At 40.5% G+C, this 18,149-nt stretch overlaps 1 protein-coding gene across 1 annotated transcript in view; it reads right to left on the reverse strand.

Annotated features, from left to right (window-relative positions):
* Positions 1-248: 248 nt before the first annotated feature.
* The window catches only part of ATRNL1 (attractin like 1), a 746,355-nt gene continuing 728,454 nt past the window's right edge, over positions 249-18,149 (reverse strand). Inside the window, 1 exon segment of the mRNA XM_079136646.1 lies at positions 249-2,208. Within this exon segment, the coding sequence (XP_078992772.1) occupies positions 2,087-2,208 (122 nt within the window). The 3' untranslated portion in view covers positions 249-2,086.

Below are 18,149 nucleotides of genomic sequence, written 5' to 3' on the forward strand. Positions count from 1 at the left end.
CAGTTGTTTAGAGAGTAAAATAAAATGAGCAACTGCTTTATTTTAAAATGATTATATCTTTGTAATCATCAGTTTTGTCAATTTATTTTTCCATGACAAAAATCAACATTTAAAGGGTTCCAAAAAAAGCTGGTAATTTTTTTTTTTTTTTTTTTTTTTTTTTTTTTTTTTTTTTTTTTTTTTTTGGGTTTTAGGAGACATTTACAAACTTAGTCCACTGTTTTTGGGAGAGAAAATATCATAGGGAAGTGAAAACAATCAGCCCGCCCCTTGTCCCCAAGACCCCCACAGGCTATAGATAAAATTACTAAAATTAGTCTAAGAATTTGCATTACTTTTAATGCATGGAAAATAGTGAAATTATCATGCCAACATAAGGAATAGATACTATAATTCATAAGTGCCTAATTATCAAAATAATGACAGTCATGGTTAGATGCAACCTAGCAATCTTTTATAAGATGCAACTACGTATTTTGTATGATCATTCCTGTTATATATTACATTCAATCCTCATCAAATTAAGCTATGTATAAATGGCATCTGAAATAAACATTTAATTTCACAATAGGGTCATATTCCGCTACTGTACATCCATGGCATGCAAGTAACTAGGCATTAACTGTAAAGTGTCATTACCTTCCAGAAATCCAAAGAACATGAAGAGTACATATATAGTACTAAACATCAATTAGATTTGAGTGACTTTCATATTAAACAAAACTGTGTTGTATACAGCAGTTTTGGATATCTCTGTCATTGTTCTTATAATTTCTGTAGTCACCCCGAAGTCAAAAACTACAATTTCAAATGTTGATGCTACTGAGCTTTAGTAAACTGTTGTCAGTCTTAGGACCCAAATGGTTCTATGTTCCAAAATGAACCTGTTTTTAAATTTTTCTCTCTGCCATAATTCAGAATCTTGAGTCATTAAGAACATGCTGAGTGTGGCCAACAATGGACTTATTTTTGAACGGTAGACTCACTCTCCTGACACCAGTTAGGAACAGGGGATCTGCAGACACCTGCCCAGCAACGCTCTTCTCTGTGTATATTCTCTATGAAATGGATGGCAGGAAGGACAATTTGGGGGTGTCACTTCCAAAATGCATTTCATAACATTTGTAAATGGTAAAATTGTAAATAAAATCTAGCAGCTAGAAAAGGAAGGCCCAAAGAAAATGACATGTCCTTATAAAAATGCAGATAGATCATTTAGGTCTGATCCAATGAGTCCTAAGCAATTAGAAAATTACCATACTGGAGCAGAGGCCTGCACACTAAATTTCAATCTCCTCAGGTTGTGGTATCAGAGGCTGTTTTGGAAGGAGGGGAAAAATTGATTGCTGGACAGGCTTTTCCATGCTCTATCAGCTCTGATAATGACTTAGGCAGTTGGCATGGACGACAGGAATGTCCCCTACACGCAGAATTCTAATAAACCTCTCGTGAAGGTGCACATATTCATCCAGACGGTTCATTCTGGTCTGGATTCCAGGTAGGTGGAAAATTGTTATATTCTCAAATTGATTTGAACATGATATGGTCATGTGAAATATTTGAATATCTTACCTACATCCTACTAAATCAAAAACTTGCTATCACATTTACAAGATAAAACAGCATTTAAAGTCATTGCAATTTGTTCATTTTTCTGTTCATATACAAGTGACCTAAGTTTGCTTCTGAGGCAAAAACTGTACAATTCTCATCATTCAGGCATTATAAAATGTCTTTCTTTAAAGTCTTGGGATATAAACAGTTGATTTATATGAATTACATATTTTTCATCTGCATTAAGAAACAATATACATCTTTTTCCAGAGTATTTTAATGTTAGCTATAATAAGCCTAACATAGTCGTAAAAACTGACCCTATCACCTGTGACCACCAATACTGTTACTTTTATAAAACTTGTGAACATTCTTTGGCCACTTGGGACATTGCCCACTTAGAGGGAACTGCACTTGGGCCCTAGATCCTACAGAGATTGGTCTCCATAAAATCCAAGGTCAAAGAACAGCTTTAACGGAAGCCAGTTGCAAAGGAAATCAGTGTGGAGTATACAGGAGTGGTTTCCATTTCTCAGACACAAGTTCCTTGACGTGTGGAGAGGTGTTTTCGATTTCGGACCCCTGAGGTCTTGTCTTTATTATCTGAAGGCTTCTGCTGTGAAATGTCTATCAGGGCACTGGCAATAGCAAGACCTGGAAGAAAAGGAGAAAGATACTTAAATGCTTGCTTACACGTTTCTGAGTGGCAACTCAGTGGCCTAGGGCCTCACCCACTGTTGTTTTATATTAGTTATGAAATGTTTTTCTGATCATTTGCAATCAAGTAGTTTTCTGCTTAATAAAATGTTCTTTAACTTAGACATGTGTATTTCACACCTGAACAATAAGGATCTAACAAAATTAGCTGACTCTGACTTTGGACAGTCAAATTCAGTGCTTGAAAAAACATCAGGTTCAGTGGTGTCTCCACACCTCAGTTTCTATGCCTGAACACAAGTTAGCTCTGGATATACTAGGAATTTTTACTGCTACTATTTTTGTTTTGTTTTATAAAGCTTATATGAAGATTAAAAAAATAAAAATAAAAAACTTGGAGCAGTTTTAGGTTTCTAGCAAAATAGAACCAATATTGATACATGATTATCAACTGAAGTTCAAGGTTAACTTTTTGGTTTACTCTTTGTGCTGTGCAGCTCTGTGGGTTTTGACAAATGGATAATGTCATGTGTCCCCCACTCCCTAAAAATCCCCAGTGCATCACTGAATTATCACACCCTTCCTCAAAACCTCCAGCAGTTGCTGGTTTTTGCTTAAAGTCTCCGTAGTTTTTCCCTCTCCTGGATGGCACATAGTTGGGTTCATACGGTGTAGCCCTTCAGACTGGTTTCTTTCACTTAAAACTATCTACTTTCTATAGTTTGAATACTGAATGTCCCCAGAGGCCCATGTGTTAAAGGCTTAGTCCCGAGGGTGGTGCTTCTGTGAGGCGGTGGACTCTTTAGGAGGTAAGGCCTAGTTGGGGGTCCTTAAGTCACTGGAGGTGTACCACCACAGGGGACTGTGGGACCCTGGCCCCTTCTTCTTCTTCCTGGCATGAGCTGAGCAGTTTGCTCTATGAAATACTCCCCATCATTGCCACTCAGCAATATTGAGATAATTTCTTTATCTCAGGTATTTTGTTATAGGGAAGGAAAGCCGAGTAAATACATTTAAGGTACTTCCATGTCTTTTGGGGGCATGATAGCTAATTTTCTTTTACAATGAATAATACTCTGTTGTATGGATGTATCATGGTTTGTGTGCCCTTTCCCCTTTTGAAGGGTGTCTTCATTGTTCTTACTTCCAAGTTTTGGCGGTTATGAATAAAACTGTTGTAAACCTCTGTGTGCAGGATTTTGTGTGAGCATAAGTTTTCAATTCATACAGACCTAGATGTGCTAGTGCTAGATCACATGGTAAGCCTATGTTATAACTTTGTAAGAAACTACCAAACTGTCTTTCAAAGTGACTGCACCATTTTACATTCCCATCAGCAATAAGGAGAGTTCCTGTTGCTCCACATCTTCACCAGCATTTGATATTGTCAGTGTTTTGCATTTTAGCGATTCTAATAGCTGTATAGTACTGTCTCATGGTTGTTTTAATTTGCAACTTACTAATGACATGATGCTGAGCATCTTTTGATATATTTATTTGACATATGTTCACCTTCTTTAGTGAGGTATCTGCTCACATCTTTTGTACACTTTGAATTGGGTTGTTTGTTTTCTTATTGTTGAGTTTTAAAGTTGGTTGTACATTTTGGATGCCAGTATTTTACCAGATACATTTTTGCAAATATTTTTTTCCATTCAGTGGCTTGCTATTTCATTCTCAAACTGTTTTTAACAAGTACCCCAAGGACAGAGTTTTGCTATGCACAAATGGGCATGGAAGAAAGATAATGAAGTTTAGTTGATAAATGTCTTAGAAAAGGACTGTAGGTATTATTGGCAGAATATGATCCAAAATCATACGCAATTAAATAAACATTGTGTTGTTATGTTAAATAATTGTTACATTGTTTGTTCATCAATTGACAGGAACTTTCCGTTAGAGGCTCGGGGTCAGTAGACTTTACTAAATTTACACAGCGATGGCTCAGTAGTGTACCCTGCCTTAGGGTAGCTACAAAGGAATCACTTCAGTTCTATCCATTCCCATAATTCATGAGTAAAACAAAGTCTCTCGAATCACCATCACGCACCACAGGGCCAGATGGCTTAGCCTTGTGGGAGAAGTGCTCACCCAGGAGCTTCAGATTGTTTTCCTTCTCCAAGGACTTAGGGGCTTGACGTCCGATTGAGCTGACCTACCCCTGAGCCCTCATGCCATCATCTCTACGTGTCTCTCTGAGATGAAGACCTCTGTTTGGGATCTACCCACTGAATTATTTTATTCCTGTAGGTCCATTTATTCTACGGAAGCTTCACTTATGATCTGGTAAGAACACAACTCAGGAGATTTATGAATAGAAAGCAATGCCAACAGAGAGGAGGGTCATCCAGCCTAGCCCAGTATCATGGAAGTCAGGAGGGCAGGGTTCAAGAAGTGTAGAAAAATGTGCCACATGAGCCAGCAGGCCAAGGCCTGAAGATGCAGAGGCTGTGAGACTCCTTAGAGAAGAGCCATTTTCATAGCTGAGGAAGGAAGGCCAAAAGTAGAGGGGGACATGGGAGGACAGGGAGTGTGGCCAGCAGCCTTAAGTCCCTCGTTTAAGACATTCAGCAAAGGACAGAGACACATAGCATCTTCGTGGAGGATGCAACAAGCCCAGGTGATGTGATATGATGCATTTTAAAAGGAAAAGGGAAAAAAGGAAAAGGGAGACTCAAGTACATTTGAAAACAAAAGAGAAGGTATTGGGGGAGAAGGAGGAATTTATGGTGTCGGAGAGGGAAGGGATCACAAAGTTAATAATAACTGGTGGCTAGCTGAATAACTGTACACATTTACCTTTTAAGGGCTGCTGTGGAGTAGCTTACTTTTCCAGAATATTAAATATTATCCCAGAATACTTAGAGATAACACAGGTTGCAAGTCTAAATTAAAATGGTGAGGTGCAGGACATTAATTAATGCTTCATAAAATGGAGGTGAAGGGCATTGATTTTTAAAAAATCACAGACTGTGTTTGTGCTAACTGGACGTTCAGGCAGCCCTCAAGCTTCTACAGCTCTCCTGGCATGCTTCTGTCCTAACTTACAACTTCCTGCTCTCATTCCTGGCACCGTCTTACACAGAGACAGCCAAATATGACAAATAATGTATGTCTCTTTTAATGTGCACAGAGACCACTTACACTAATTTCAATGATCACAACATCCAAAGATGAAATCATTTTATTCATTAAACGATTGCATGACCTGGGCCAAAGAAACTCTGAAAAATACTTTTCCATTTACATATGGCTGCAAATTTTCTTTTCCTTACAGAAGATATAGGGCCAGAGAGGAGTAAATAGTACTGAGTTGCCAAAATGGGAAATTCTATGCTAATTCAAGGCTGTCACAGTATCTGTGTATTGCAGGGTATACAAGTCCAAAGCCTAATTAAAGTAGTGTCTCTCACAACATGTCCTGGGTTTGCTAATGATTCAGAAGCTTGGAGACACAGTCAGTTGAAAAATCAAAAGTCACAAACCATATTTCAGTTCTTAATTTACAAATAAAATTGCAAATCATGCTGATTTTTAATTTGACAGCTTTTTATCCTTTTGTGAAAATGGGACAACAAACCACATTTTCAGGTTCTATATAAATGGAAGTAAGTGGATGTGAACCCTCTCGTTCCCCAAGGCAGTGATATATGAGTGTCTACCCTGTGTTCTCACAGAGGACTCCCAGATCCACCTGCTCAAGGGCTTACCTTCCGGATGGGTCAGATGACAATTTCATTCAGATTTAAGCTTGAGTGCATCACTAGATCAGTTTGTAACCCACCAAGAGTTATTCTTCCTTTTAAATCTTGTAATTTAATGATGAACAACACAATGATCCTACTAACTGAATCTGTGTGTACGTTTACCTAGAATGCCAACTTGAGTATAATTTGTTACTCTTTTTGTATTTATTCATATTTAATACATGAGGAATTTTACAAAGACAGAAAACAACCAGAACAATCCGGAAATTGCTAGATCTTTTTTCATCCTTACAAGAGGACCAGGTTACCAAGTGAACAGAATAATCAAGGTCCCTGTCTTCCCCAACTGCATAGTGTTGGGAGGACTCAGGGAGGGGGAGGAAGTCATTTCTGCCACTGCCCTTCAGCCCTCTTTGTTATTGTAGGGAAGCTTATTTTCTTAATTGATGAAAAGTCAAGCTAGTAGCTCTTTAAAACAGACAATTTTACCTCCCCCAATCCCTAATTGTAACTATAAGCTGAGGAGAGAATGAATATACAGATAATGGCAAGACTATATAAAACAACAGAATTCTGACCACAATCAGCAGCGACATGCTCAGAAAACCAACCCATTAGTACAAAGACCATCCCAGAAAGCCAGCCTGCGACTGTACGTCAGACCAGTAGGAGTTCAAACTGCTGTCTCTAGTACCAATCCACGAGGTCAAATAACAATCCCGGTAACCCCTGGGCCCAAAAGGCTTGGACTTGGTTTGTAATTGACAGCTTCCCTAATTTGTCCCTACTTCTAATTCAGGACAAGGAGAGGGAGGGGGAGGCACACCTAACCGCAGAGCAGTGGGCCTGTGCGGGCGGCTGCGGGGCCAGGTGCCCCACCTCTGCCGGGCTGGGGCTGGCTCCTCCCGGGACGGCGGTCCAGCCTCGCCTGCCCTTGAGTGTCTGCCAAAACACAAGCCGCCACGGCTCACGCCCTTGCTGTAGCATGAGATCTGAAAACAGAGATGTGTCGGTCTTGGTTTATTTCCAATAAACTGGCAATGAAGGGATAAGGGCAACTCGGGTCCTTCCTCGATTTTTCCAAAAGATACATATGGATAAAGTAAAAGCAACCTGGACGCAGGTTCATCCTGGTTGCCCCTCGCGGCGCGCTCGGCCTCCAGGGCGCCTTTCCCGGTGGGAGGTTTTCCAGGCAGGACCCCTTGTGCCTGGCACCCTGGGAGGCGGCGCTCGGTCCCAGCCGGATCTGCGCAGTGGCGCGTGGTGGGTGCCGCGAGAGTTCCATTAAAATCAGGTCACTCCCGAAGATCATTTTTCAAAACGTCACACAAATCATCTGATGAAATCCACTTATTGTGTTCTCTAGGCCTAGCATAGTTCCTTGTTATCAAAGCAATACAATTAACTGGGGGAACAATTCATTATTTTAGACTGGCGGTCTAAAGGAATTTCATTTACCATGTCAAGATGATGCACAGACGCTGCAGGCTAGCTGAATTTACATCAAAATATACCGGGAGATTCAATAAAAATGCTGGGGCTTAAAAATTTATTATAAACTTTACCTCTTTGTACTTTTAATTCTTAAATACCAGACACTGTGACATTTAGATTATTTAAATAGGAGGTATAAACCACACGAGAAAGTAAGTCCATCTTCTATTTCCTACTCCATCTTCTGCGGCCTCTTGGAGTCTCTCAAACTGGTCTCTGCCAATGCTGGTAGCTGCTCTGGGTCACCCAGGGCAGGTGAGCTGTGAAGGAAGCAGTTCTGTCTGGAACCACCAGAATTGCTTTCAGCAAATGGAAACAAGATGGTAGTCACAGGGTTGGTTGCCAAAAGTTACCCCAACTGCTGTGTAAATAGGTAGAACAAAGCACCAAAATCAGATGGTTACTCACAGTCTTAAAGAAAACCAATATTTTGCCTCCTAAAATTGAAGAACTTGTTATCTATTTGAATAGGTACAAACAGGCTCTAAAGAGAAAGCAACATAAATGGTTAACAGCTAAATATTTAAATGGTAAATACATCTTTTTCAACCGCTAAATTTGCCACAAAAACCACCAAGGAGAAACATCAGGAATTTAGTTCTTGTTAGTAAAGCTCTAGCTTTCCCTAATGGAAGTGAAATGGTAATAGTAGACTCTAGCAGTAACAATCTAATCATAAAATTACTGATGTGTGTTTTTTTACAATTATGCAGAACAATTAATAAGTACAGTAATAAAATACTGCACATCAAATGAAATTGCCTTGGAAAGAACATTCCTGCTTTCTGTACAAACATAGCACTTCCATTTCACATTTGAACAAAAGCCTTAGAGAAGTCATTGGTTTTGAAATGCTTTCCTCCCAAGTCTCTGCGAAAGCAGGCACCACTATATATTTTAATTTTCCAGGAAAACAGCTTCATTAGGCGTGAAAGGTTAATTGCAGGTTTAAGTGGAGTTCAGGGAACGGTGCGGGGTCTGTGGTGAATTGCACAGTCTGCGCGGGAAGACTGAATGAGTGCTATAAACTGTTTGCCCTGCTGAAATGTTTTACTACCTCATTTACTATCTGTCTTCTTTTACTGCTTGTATTTGTAGTTCTTCTAAACCTTTAATGGCTACAGTTTTATTTCACTGTAATCAGATTTAAATGGAAATACCATGCTGGGATGTTTAAATGTTTTCCCTCTGATTGTATATAGCTACATACTACTGATCGGAGTCTTGGCTATCCTTCACATGATTAAGAAAGTGACTTTGGGAAACTTTGATGTGACACAGACTCTTGCTATTGTGCAGACTTCATTTAACATTCAGTGTGGCTACCCTTTGCCAATATGCAACGAGGTCTAGATGCATAATTAGAAAATACGCATTTCCATTTCAATTTATCTGTTGGAAGGCCAGCATGACTGAAGTCATTATTAGGCAAAACTCCAAAGGTTACATTGTTGGAGAAAAATTGAAATGCTTCAAGTGCTGAAGACACCAAAATGACAAATGGACTAGTCATATCTGTCTGAGAGCTTAAAGAAATGCTTTCCCAACCTACTTAAAACCAACGATGACTGCAGATGCCAGTGTTTAAATACAAGGGATCATCGTATTTGGGTTATAAGGTTGTACTTGGCCCTCCACCCATCACAATATTTGAGAATTTCATTTAAAGACATGCTCTTCAGGTTGTAGAAAATGTAATCCTACCCTAGCACCACAGGCGCCTGATCTACCACTTCCTGTGACATTGCTGAATACTCCCTAAATTTTATAAGAACTCTTTCCTCATTGGTTAGAACTAGCTAAGTAGATCATGGCCATTACTGTCTCAAATCATTGTTAAATGAAAAATCCTCATGGCTGTTAGCAAATTAGGCTTCTTTTAGATTTCATCAGTTCTAATTTTAATTACATATTAGGAAATTTTACATGGTTTGTTTGAAATATTTTTTCATTTTTTTTTCTTCAGAAACTCAAAAGAATTTAGCCTTGCAGCTACCTTTTCATGTTGGTAAGTAAATTTGGTACTAAACTGAGAAGTTCCTCTTTTTAAGCAGAATGAGGAAATATATTCTAGCATTTTCTTCTTTCAGTGAACAACAACAGTTCTAATATACAACAATTCTTTCTTTTAAACTCTAGTCATCCTTAATTTGAGTTAATTTAAGTGTTGATCATTCATTGAAGAAACTGGACTCCTGCAATATGTAATAATGGCCACACTTTAGTTTCATTTGGCAGAAAATGTATAGTTTAGTGCTTCTAGTGATAAAATGTCACTGGTTACTTTACATTAAATGTAGTGATATATGAGAAAGCAACTTATAAAGTTTTATGCAAAATTAGCTGCTTAGTGTATAACAAATGCCCAGAAAATCCACAGTCCTGAAGATCAAAAAGTCATTGAAGAGCAAATTTCTTCATTCAACAACTATTTCTTAGGTGCCAACTGTATGCCAAGCTACTGTTCCTGTCCCTAAGGATTCACCAGTGAACAGGACAGACAAGATATAAAGAATTCTGCTCCTTATGGAGCTAACACTCTAGGAGGCCAAGCACATGTCTTCTTTGAATCAAGTAATGGTGAAAATTAAATGCAACAGGCTTAGAAAAGCACAGGCACATCTGAGGTCAAAATGTCAGTCCCTGTGCTCCCCCCACCACACCCTCACCACCACCATCATATCACAGTCACCACGTAGAAAGGCCGAAGCCAAAGAGGAAGCAAGAAACAAAAAACTGAGCCCCGGGACATTTTGCTGTATCCTATAGAAGCATTCGTTCATTTATTCCTTCCCAAACCAGGGTGGCTGCGGCCAGATGAATGTCAAACAAGGGGAAATCGACAGAAAGATGGACTCAGAGACCTGAAGACACCATCGACGCAAGGCAGCATTGTCAGGACAGTGGCACCGTGTTCAGTTCTCCAGGCCGAGCGAGGTGTTTCGACGCTGGGTATAATGAATTTGAGGACGTGCCTGTGAAGACATGCAGCAGCCGGTGAGTTCCCCACTCCCTGGGAATGTGGGAATGACTGAAAGTGATAACGGCCCACCAGGATGACGACACTCCACAGAGAGAGCATTGCTTAATGTCAGTGCTATTGGAAATATGACCATCATCTGCTCTTGTACATTTTTCAGGGTTAAAAAAAATGCTTTTCCACCATGAGCTAGGTTGTTCCTCCTCACTATTCTGTTGAAGTGGGTCAGGAAGCTATTTTTGTCCTGGTTTCACAGATGACCAAAATGAGGCAGCGAGCGAGCGAGTGATCTGTGGAGCTCACACAGCAGGGGTGCAGGGGACCTCAACTCAGGGCCCTCGACTCCCACTCTGCTCACTTTGCAGCCCTGGGAGGGAAGTCGTGACTCGAGCACAAGAGTCTACCACAGGATTTGAGCCAAAAGAAAAACTAAAGGCAGTAGAAACGTGGAATCAGTGTGGTCGAAGGTATTAATTAATGATGACAGTAATCAAAGCAACAACAATAACGAAACACCAAAACCACCAGTCTGGCAACACTAGCTGCAATAAACAGGCATTGCCTGGGGACTTTGTATCAACGTCCAATGTCCAATGTCATCAATAGGAGTGGATGGCAGTGCCGGTCAGGTCCATGAGTGTGGATAGAGGGTGTATCGCCAGTGAGTTGTGGCAGCTGGCTGTCCTTAGAGAGTGCCATGCTAGGGCGAAGATGCAGGAGCTCCTGGTTTGCTAGGGATGCAGTCATGCATTACGTGAGGGAGGGATGCGGCCGGAGGCAAAGAAAGCCAGGGGACAGCTCGGTGTGGGTGTGGAAGTTGAAGGTTCCCGAGGGCAACGGTCTCTGAGCTGTCATTTGATGAGGGAGTCAAGCCCGGGCGTGGGGCTGTGGCTGTCCTGGGTAGAGGGAGCACAAGTCCAGGGGCATGGGGGAAAGGCATTTGGGAAACGTCAGGGCCTTTGCTGTGGGCGAAACAACAGAACCGTGGGCAGAAAACAGTCCAAGGATGGCCTTTCATGCCAAACCTGGACACTGAGTTTTTATCTCAAGCCACAAAAAAAGCCATGGAATGACTTTGAGCACATAGAGTTCAACCTGATTTTTATTTCAAAAGGGCACTCCTAGTAGTAGCATGGAGGGCAGATGAGAGGAGGGAGCCAGGCTACTGTTACTGACCGGGAAAGGAAAGCAGCCGTGGGGAGCGAGGAGCGAGGGTGGGTGTTACTATGGGTCGTGAAAACATGGTGGAGTCGAAGCGACTCCCAGTTTTCTGGCTTGGATGTCTGATGCTCATGAACCTTAGGCACCAGCACAGGATGGAACAGAAGCAGCCAGGGTGTGTGGGAGGCATGGTTCAGTTGTTTGGTTCTAGACTTAGCGAGTTTGATGAGTAAGGGACATCATGGGGGCTGTCTAGTTGGATATGCAGGTGTGATGCTCTGGAATGAAGTCTCTCTCATAGGGCTACAATTGGGAGTTGTCTGCATGGATGGGATCTGGAGACTTTATAATTGCATGGTGGGGTGGGTGGTGCTAGCTGGTGCAAAGGTTAAAACCCAAGATCTCCATGGCTTAACCAAATAGAAGTTCATTTCTCACAATGCAGAGTGTTTGTGCCAGGGTGTGAGAAGGGGGCACAACTCTAGTCCATGTGTTATTCAAGTACTCAGACTGATGATACTTCTGCCGTCTTTGACCCAGGTTTCTTTGAATATTGACACCTACGTAGCCAGTGGGACGTGGGAGGTGAGAGTGTAGAAAAGTTATATCTCTCCTTAAATCATTGTGGGTCAGGAAAGTTCACAAGACCCTTCCAATGCCATTAGCAAGTGCTGCTCCCTGGAAATGCCTCTCTGCTGGGGGTGGGGACAGGAGCTTGCAGTCTCTGCCCTGGAGTGGGTGAAGCCACCCTGGTAGAACAGTGAGGAAAGAAAACTAAGCAGATTGATGGAGGCTGAGGCCAGCCTCAGACCCTGTAGGAAGACTCATCAGTAGTGGGTTATACTCTATGGATCCGGTTCCTGTTTGCAGCAAATAGCCCCCAATTCCATGGCAACTCTAAGCCAGCTGAGTTTGTGGCTTCCAAACCTTTCCTGACTTGAAATTCAGAGCATCCCTTGAGAGACATCTCTTGGAAGGAAGTTGGAGTAGGTGGCTTCTAAGATCTCTTCTGTCTACAAATGTATGATTGCAGCTGCCCTTCCACAGCAAGCCATAGCAAGGCCCCAGACATAGTGTCCCAGTCACTTGTGCTGTCATGTGGTGAAGTCAGGAGATTGGCTGGGTTCCAGAACTTGCTAGAAATGTGCACTCAGTCTTGCTAGTTAAGGACGTGAGAAGGAGTGGACATTCTTCTGCAAGAGTCAGAACCGTACTGATAATATGGGATGTGGTTTGTACTTGGAAGTTTCCACGATGCCAGCAATATTGGTCAAGAAACTGGCTGTCACTCTCACAGCAAAGAGGTTGAGCAGTGTCCTTGCTCAGGCTGGGATGTGAGCTCAGCTTCAGCAATTTCTGAGCAGCCTGACAGTTTGTGTGTGTGTGTTTTAAAAATAAATTTAAATTTTTTTTTTCAACTCTGCCTCCTCCTTTTGATTGTGAATACCTGAAAAGCAGGGACTATTCACTCTTAGGTTCCAATATTTATTTATCTTGAGTAAGACATGTCCTGGTTAAATACTGCTCAAATGGGAATGGAACAAGGTCACAAGGAGCTGCGTGCTGCTAAGGGACTGGATTCTGAGGAGAAGTCCCAGATCTGTTTCACTCTAACATGTGTGGAAATACATGGCTGCCTCCTTGCCTCTCTCTCCTCTGCCACTTGGTTTCTGATGGTAGGGTGGAATAAGTCAGGCTGGGGTGGGAACACTCTGGCCTCAGTGTGGCTGGTTCATGGTGACCATGACGGTGACCCCGGGAGACGATCCCGCAGGTGCCAATGTACTCCCAATGCGTTGACGCCCCTTCCCAAGAACAGGGCAGGCTACACCCAGAGAGAGAGAGCCACACAAGTGTGCTTCTGGCTCAGGGTCTTGGTCCACATCATCTCTGAACAGGTTTTCATATTTGTGGCTGTTTGAACAAGATTGACGAAATACAGAAACAGCTGCCACCCTGGCTCGGTGTCAAAAGCCCTAGCAACTCAGCTCTCCCCAAATGCCCTTGGAGAGGCTTGTGGTATTTAAACCATGTTTGGAAGTCCTACCGCCAGCTCTCTTCAGCTCCTGAAAGGATCACTTCCCCAAGGGACAAATCAGTTCACCTTTCACGGTGTCATCTTTCTCGGAAGATTTGGGCAAAGTTATAGCTGACACATATGCTTTTTATTAGTTTGTTTTGTTTTTAGCTCATACCCATTTTTAAGAAATTAGACTACAAATTTAAGTCAAGATTAAACAGTTTTTGGTGGCAGTGTGTCATTATTTTCTATGGCTTTTGTGAGAATACGGGGGCGTGTAGGAGACAGATACAAGGCTTACAATATCACACAGCACAGATATACCACCATGAATATTAAAAGACAAGTTATCAACTGAAGCAATGAGTTTTAGTCTTTTCCAAGATGATGTTCTTACTCCTCTAAGCTCTTAGCTGAATTTTTTAAATTCAGTATTAAAATAAATAGAAAATACACAACTATCTCTGCAAAGTCAAAATATTATTTTAACAAATTCCATTAGTAAAGCAAATTTATGGTTTCTATATAAACGCAGATTGTGGCAAAAATGGGGGGGGGACAAGCAAAATTATGCAAATCCTCACTCCTAGCCGTTTAGATAAAATGGAAGGGAAAATTCTATAGAGAATCATGGTTTTTCCATTAATATTATTATAAATTGCTTAGGCCTTCCTAAAAGTTATTACAGATAACTTAAAGGCCAAAGGCATTTTAACAAAAATGCAGGTGTCTATAGCCACATTGATCCTTGATAAATCTTTGCAGTAGGAAAAGGCCGTATAGTTAGTTGGACAGAATGTTTTTCCAAAAAAGACTTGAAACCTTCCAGTGATGTTTGCTAAGAGCTCCAGGACCCTGATAGTTCACATTCAATCTGGTAATTCAAAATAGGGACTTTGTGAAGTAGTTTGTTTAACTGACCTTCTTTAATCTGAGGGAGGATGATAAAAAGGAAGCCTCCATTCTCTGAAACAATTTCAAGAATCTGAGTCTGTCCTATAAATGCTGACCCCTCTGAGTGAAAAAAGTATCATTTTTGCTCTACTTTGCCTTTGGGAATAATCAAAGTGGCCTCTGAGTTACTATAAATTGAGGAGTGTCACAGAGTCAGCATTGGTGGGGAACTTTCAAACTCCACAGGCAGGTAAATCACAGAGGGAAGCAACTTCAGGGTGACTGGAACTTTCTGATGTCACATCCAGGGGGACCAACACTGCCCTGCATCCATAACTAGACATCTACAGACATGGCAAATTCTCCTCCCGGCTTCCACAATCCCTGGGCACTTCAGTGATCTGCCAGCTGTGTCTGCAGAAGGGGCACCTCACCAAGCACAGGTCCTTGGAAGGGTGGTGATGGAATGGGTTAAGAGATGGAGGGAGCGAGGCATTCTTATCAGCATGTGTCACTACAGGATGCCCACTGGAAGAGAACCGAAACGTCACCTGTGGGAGAGATGGGAGACTGCCCTCTTCCTGAGGTGTACTCAGTGTCGGGCCACCTACCTACTCTTCATAAGTGCCTCACCTGGCTGAAGATGAAAAATAGTATTTTCAGGACAATAAAGGGAATGTCTGGGGATCAATGGCTGATTAGAGTGAGATCTTCTGAGCCGTAGGCTGTGAGCTACGTTCTGTAAAGGGTTTTCAAATTAGTCTTGCTCTGAGGTCTGGGCGAGAGGCCAGTTCACCACCCAGCTGCCTCTAACTTTCAGCCCAGTAGTTGATGAGTTCCCATAATTAGAGGAAAAGTTTTTTTTTTTTTCTTTTCCAATAAGTAAAAGACACTTATTATTACATTTTTGAGGCAGTAAGCATAAGAGTATGAAGCATTACAGAACTATGGTACTATCAGGTTTAAAAATTATAATTTTATCAGATTTAATCCAAAGTTTCTCATATTAATGGTGGAGAAATACAGAATAAAATTTTTATTGACAAAGTTATTTATAACTTATCCAAAAACAATGTAAATGGGGATCTCAAAAGGACATAACTTATTTAAAATCAACTGGTACTTTTGAGTCTCCATCCTTTTTTGTAAAAGTATATATTTAAAGCACTTTTGGCAAATCTGGATCAGAAGTATCAGAACAAAAGCAAGTTCCCTGTTAATTAGTGCACATTTTAACAAATTATATTTTGTTCCAATTTAACTTTCTGGAGTTGGAAATAGCAAACCAGTTGATTTTACTCTTTGGGCAGAACTAATTGAGAAGGGAATGGAGAAGTAAAAATGCTGATCATGAGCCAGGGCACCACAACACCAAAGGGCTACCTAATATTCCTAGAAAACTAGAGTAATCTGCAAACATGCATGGAAAGAGCATATGATACGAAAGTCCTCAGGCTCATGACTACAGCACTCTGGATACGGGATGATAAGTAATGGTACCTGCACCAAATACTGAGTGAGCCTCTGGAGACTAAATGTGGCTATCTCTTTGTATAGAACTGCGTGCATGATTGGAGTGGGCCCAGCTGGATGTATTAACTCAACCAATTATATTCCAAATCTAATTTTAACTCCAACAAATCCAATGTTTGGATTGAAGGTGGTTGAACTACCTGGCTGCTTGAACTGTGCAGATCAGAATCCAGTCATGGTCCCCTTCATGGCATGCATGTGAGATCATGTCCTGAGGTTTATGATCCTGCCATAGGAGCTGTTCACTCTAATTTTGAGCATGGCCTTTATTTAGACGGAATTCAACATGGCAGAGTCAACCTCTGGGGAAGGGAAAAGTCCAGCAAATCTCTAAGATTACCATGGAATGAGACAGGCTGTTTAGTAACTTCAACTAATTGGGGAAAAGGCTTGCTAAAAACAAGGAAGCAAGGAACATACTCAACAAAGAAAGCATTCTAAAACATGGAGCACTGTCATTCAAATGTGAGCTGCATGTGGCTGATCAACCCGCCCCCCCACAGCCCCAGAGTCCAGGTCCAGAGGAAAGGCCTCCCTCACTTCCTGAAAGGGCCATTCATACTCAAGAATCTATGCCACATTCCACAGAAGGATTTAGAAACTATACCACTAGACTTCAAATGGTGTGTCTTTCACAGGGCATTTAACCTTTCTCAAACATTTATATTGGATTGGCATTTCGAAAATAAGGTGAACTGAAGAGAGAAAAAGTGTATTTTTAAAAATATATAAAAGCAATCTGCTCAACTTTCCATCGTTAACATATTGACATATGTTTTGTTCTAGTATTACTCAAAATTAGCTTTCAGATAAAAGTTCATATTAATTATCCCATAATGTAGTCTAATCACTGCTGACATTTTGAAAGAAGATGTTCAGACAGCCAAGATAAAACTAAAAAATGGGTGCAAAAATATTACACATGTTCATCAAAAAAAGCCTATCACCCACTCCACCAGTTAATTTTCTCTTCAAGTAGAACTCTACAGTGACCACACTAGAGGTAGGTACCCTAACTGGATTCCCTGACCTACTCGGGCTGTGTGCTTTTCCCTGCCTCACATTTCTCTGGATCTTAGGAACATAAGTCAAGATGATTTTGGATAATGTCAGCTTTAATTTCATTATTTAATTAATCTTTATGACTATTAGTATGAAAAATAAGTTCCAGTGTGTCAAAAGATTTATGTTTTAGATTTCTCTTTCTCAGTTGAAATGATTAGTCCTAGAATTAAGTGAGCATTAATCCAACCTATTGAATCTAGCAAACATTGAACATTTTAATATTACAAAGGAACATTTACTATTACATAAAATTCCTAAATCCCAATAAGAAATTAATGTAATAGAACTAGTGCCTCTGAATTTTTCCTCTCTGAAATGTGAGTATACATTAGCCACTATTTTCAATAGAAAAAGTTGAAATTTCTTCTTGTGGAAATGAGTTAAAACCAAGCATAAATGTAATTGTGGTACAGAAAGCAAGAGAATATAATGGTTTCTATTCTCTCATATTCTTCAGAATAAGTATTCAAACAGAGTTTGTGAATAGTTAAAGAATACAAGGATTCAGTGGGCTTAGAAATATTTTTTTGTTTCTTATAATCCCAGTGTAGTCCATACAAATCATCTTAAAAGTATGAGAAAATCAGGTTCACTAAGCATGTTTATAAAATCATTCTTAAAAATCTCATTCTACTAATAAAGATGTATTTTATACACACACACACAGACACACACACACAGGATTACATTGAGTCCTATGAATTAACAAGTTGCAAAATATCATATTAAATTTATATTTGGCACTCTCTGTATTACCAACATGAGCAGAAGCAAAACATCTCCCTGCTTTTTAAAAAAATCTGCTTTTGATCAGAATATGCAATCAAAGAAAAAGAAAAGACAGTGATCATCACAAAGTGAAATTGGGACCCCTGATTTGAGATAACTAACTAATCAATACACAATTTTCTTTTCCAGGGACATACAGAACCAGACATTTATTAAGGAACTCTTCAGACTTTCATGCAAGGTAATTAATACAGGCTCTGCTATAGAAAATTATATTTTAATGACTTTCTGTTCAAGTTACATGAATTTTATGTAAGAAAAATCTCATGAAGTGTGAGATTTTCTTTTATTAGAA

This window comes from Sciurus vulgaris (genome assembly GCF_902686455.1).
Source record: "Sciurus vulgaris genome assembly, chromosome: 4".
Taxonomy (NCBI): domain Eukaryota; kingdom Metazoa; phylum Chordata; class Mammalia; order Rodentia; family Sciuridae; genus Sciurus; species Sciurus vulgaris.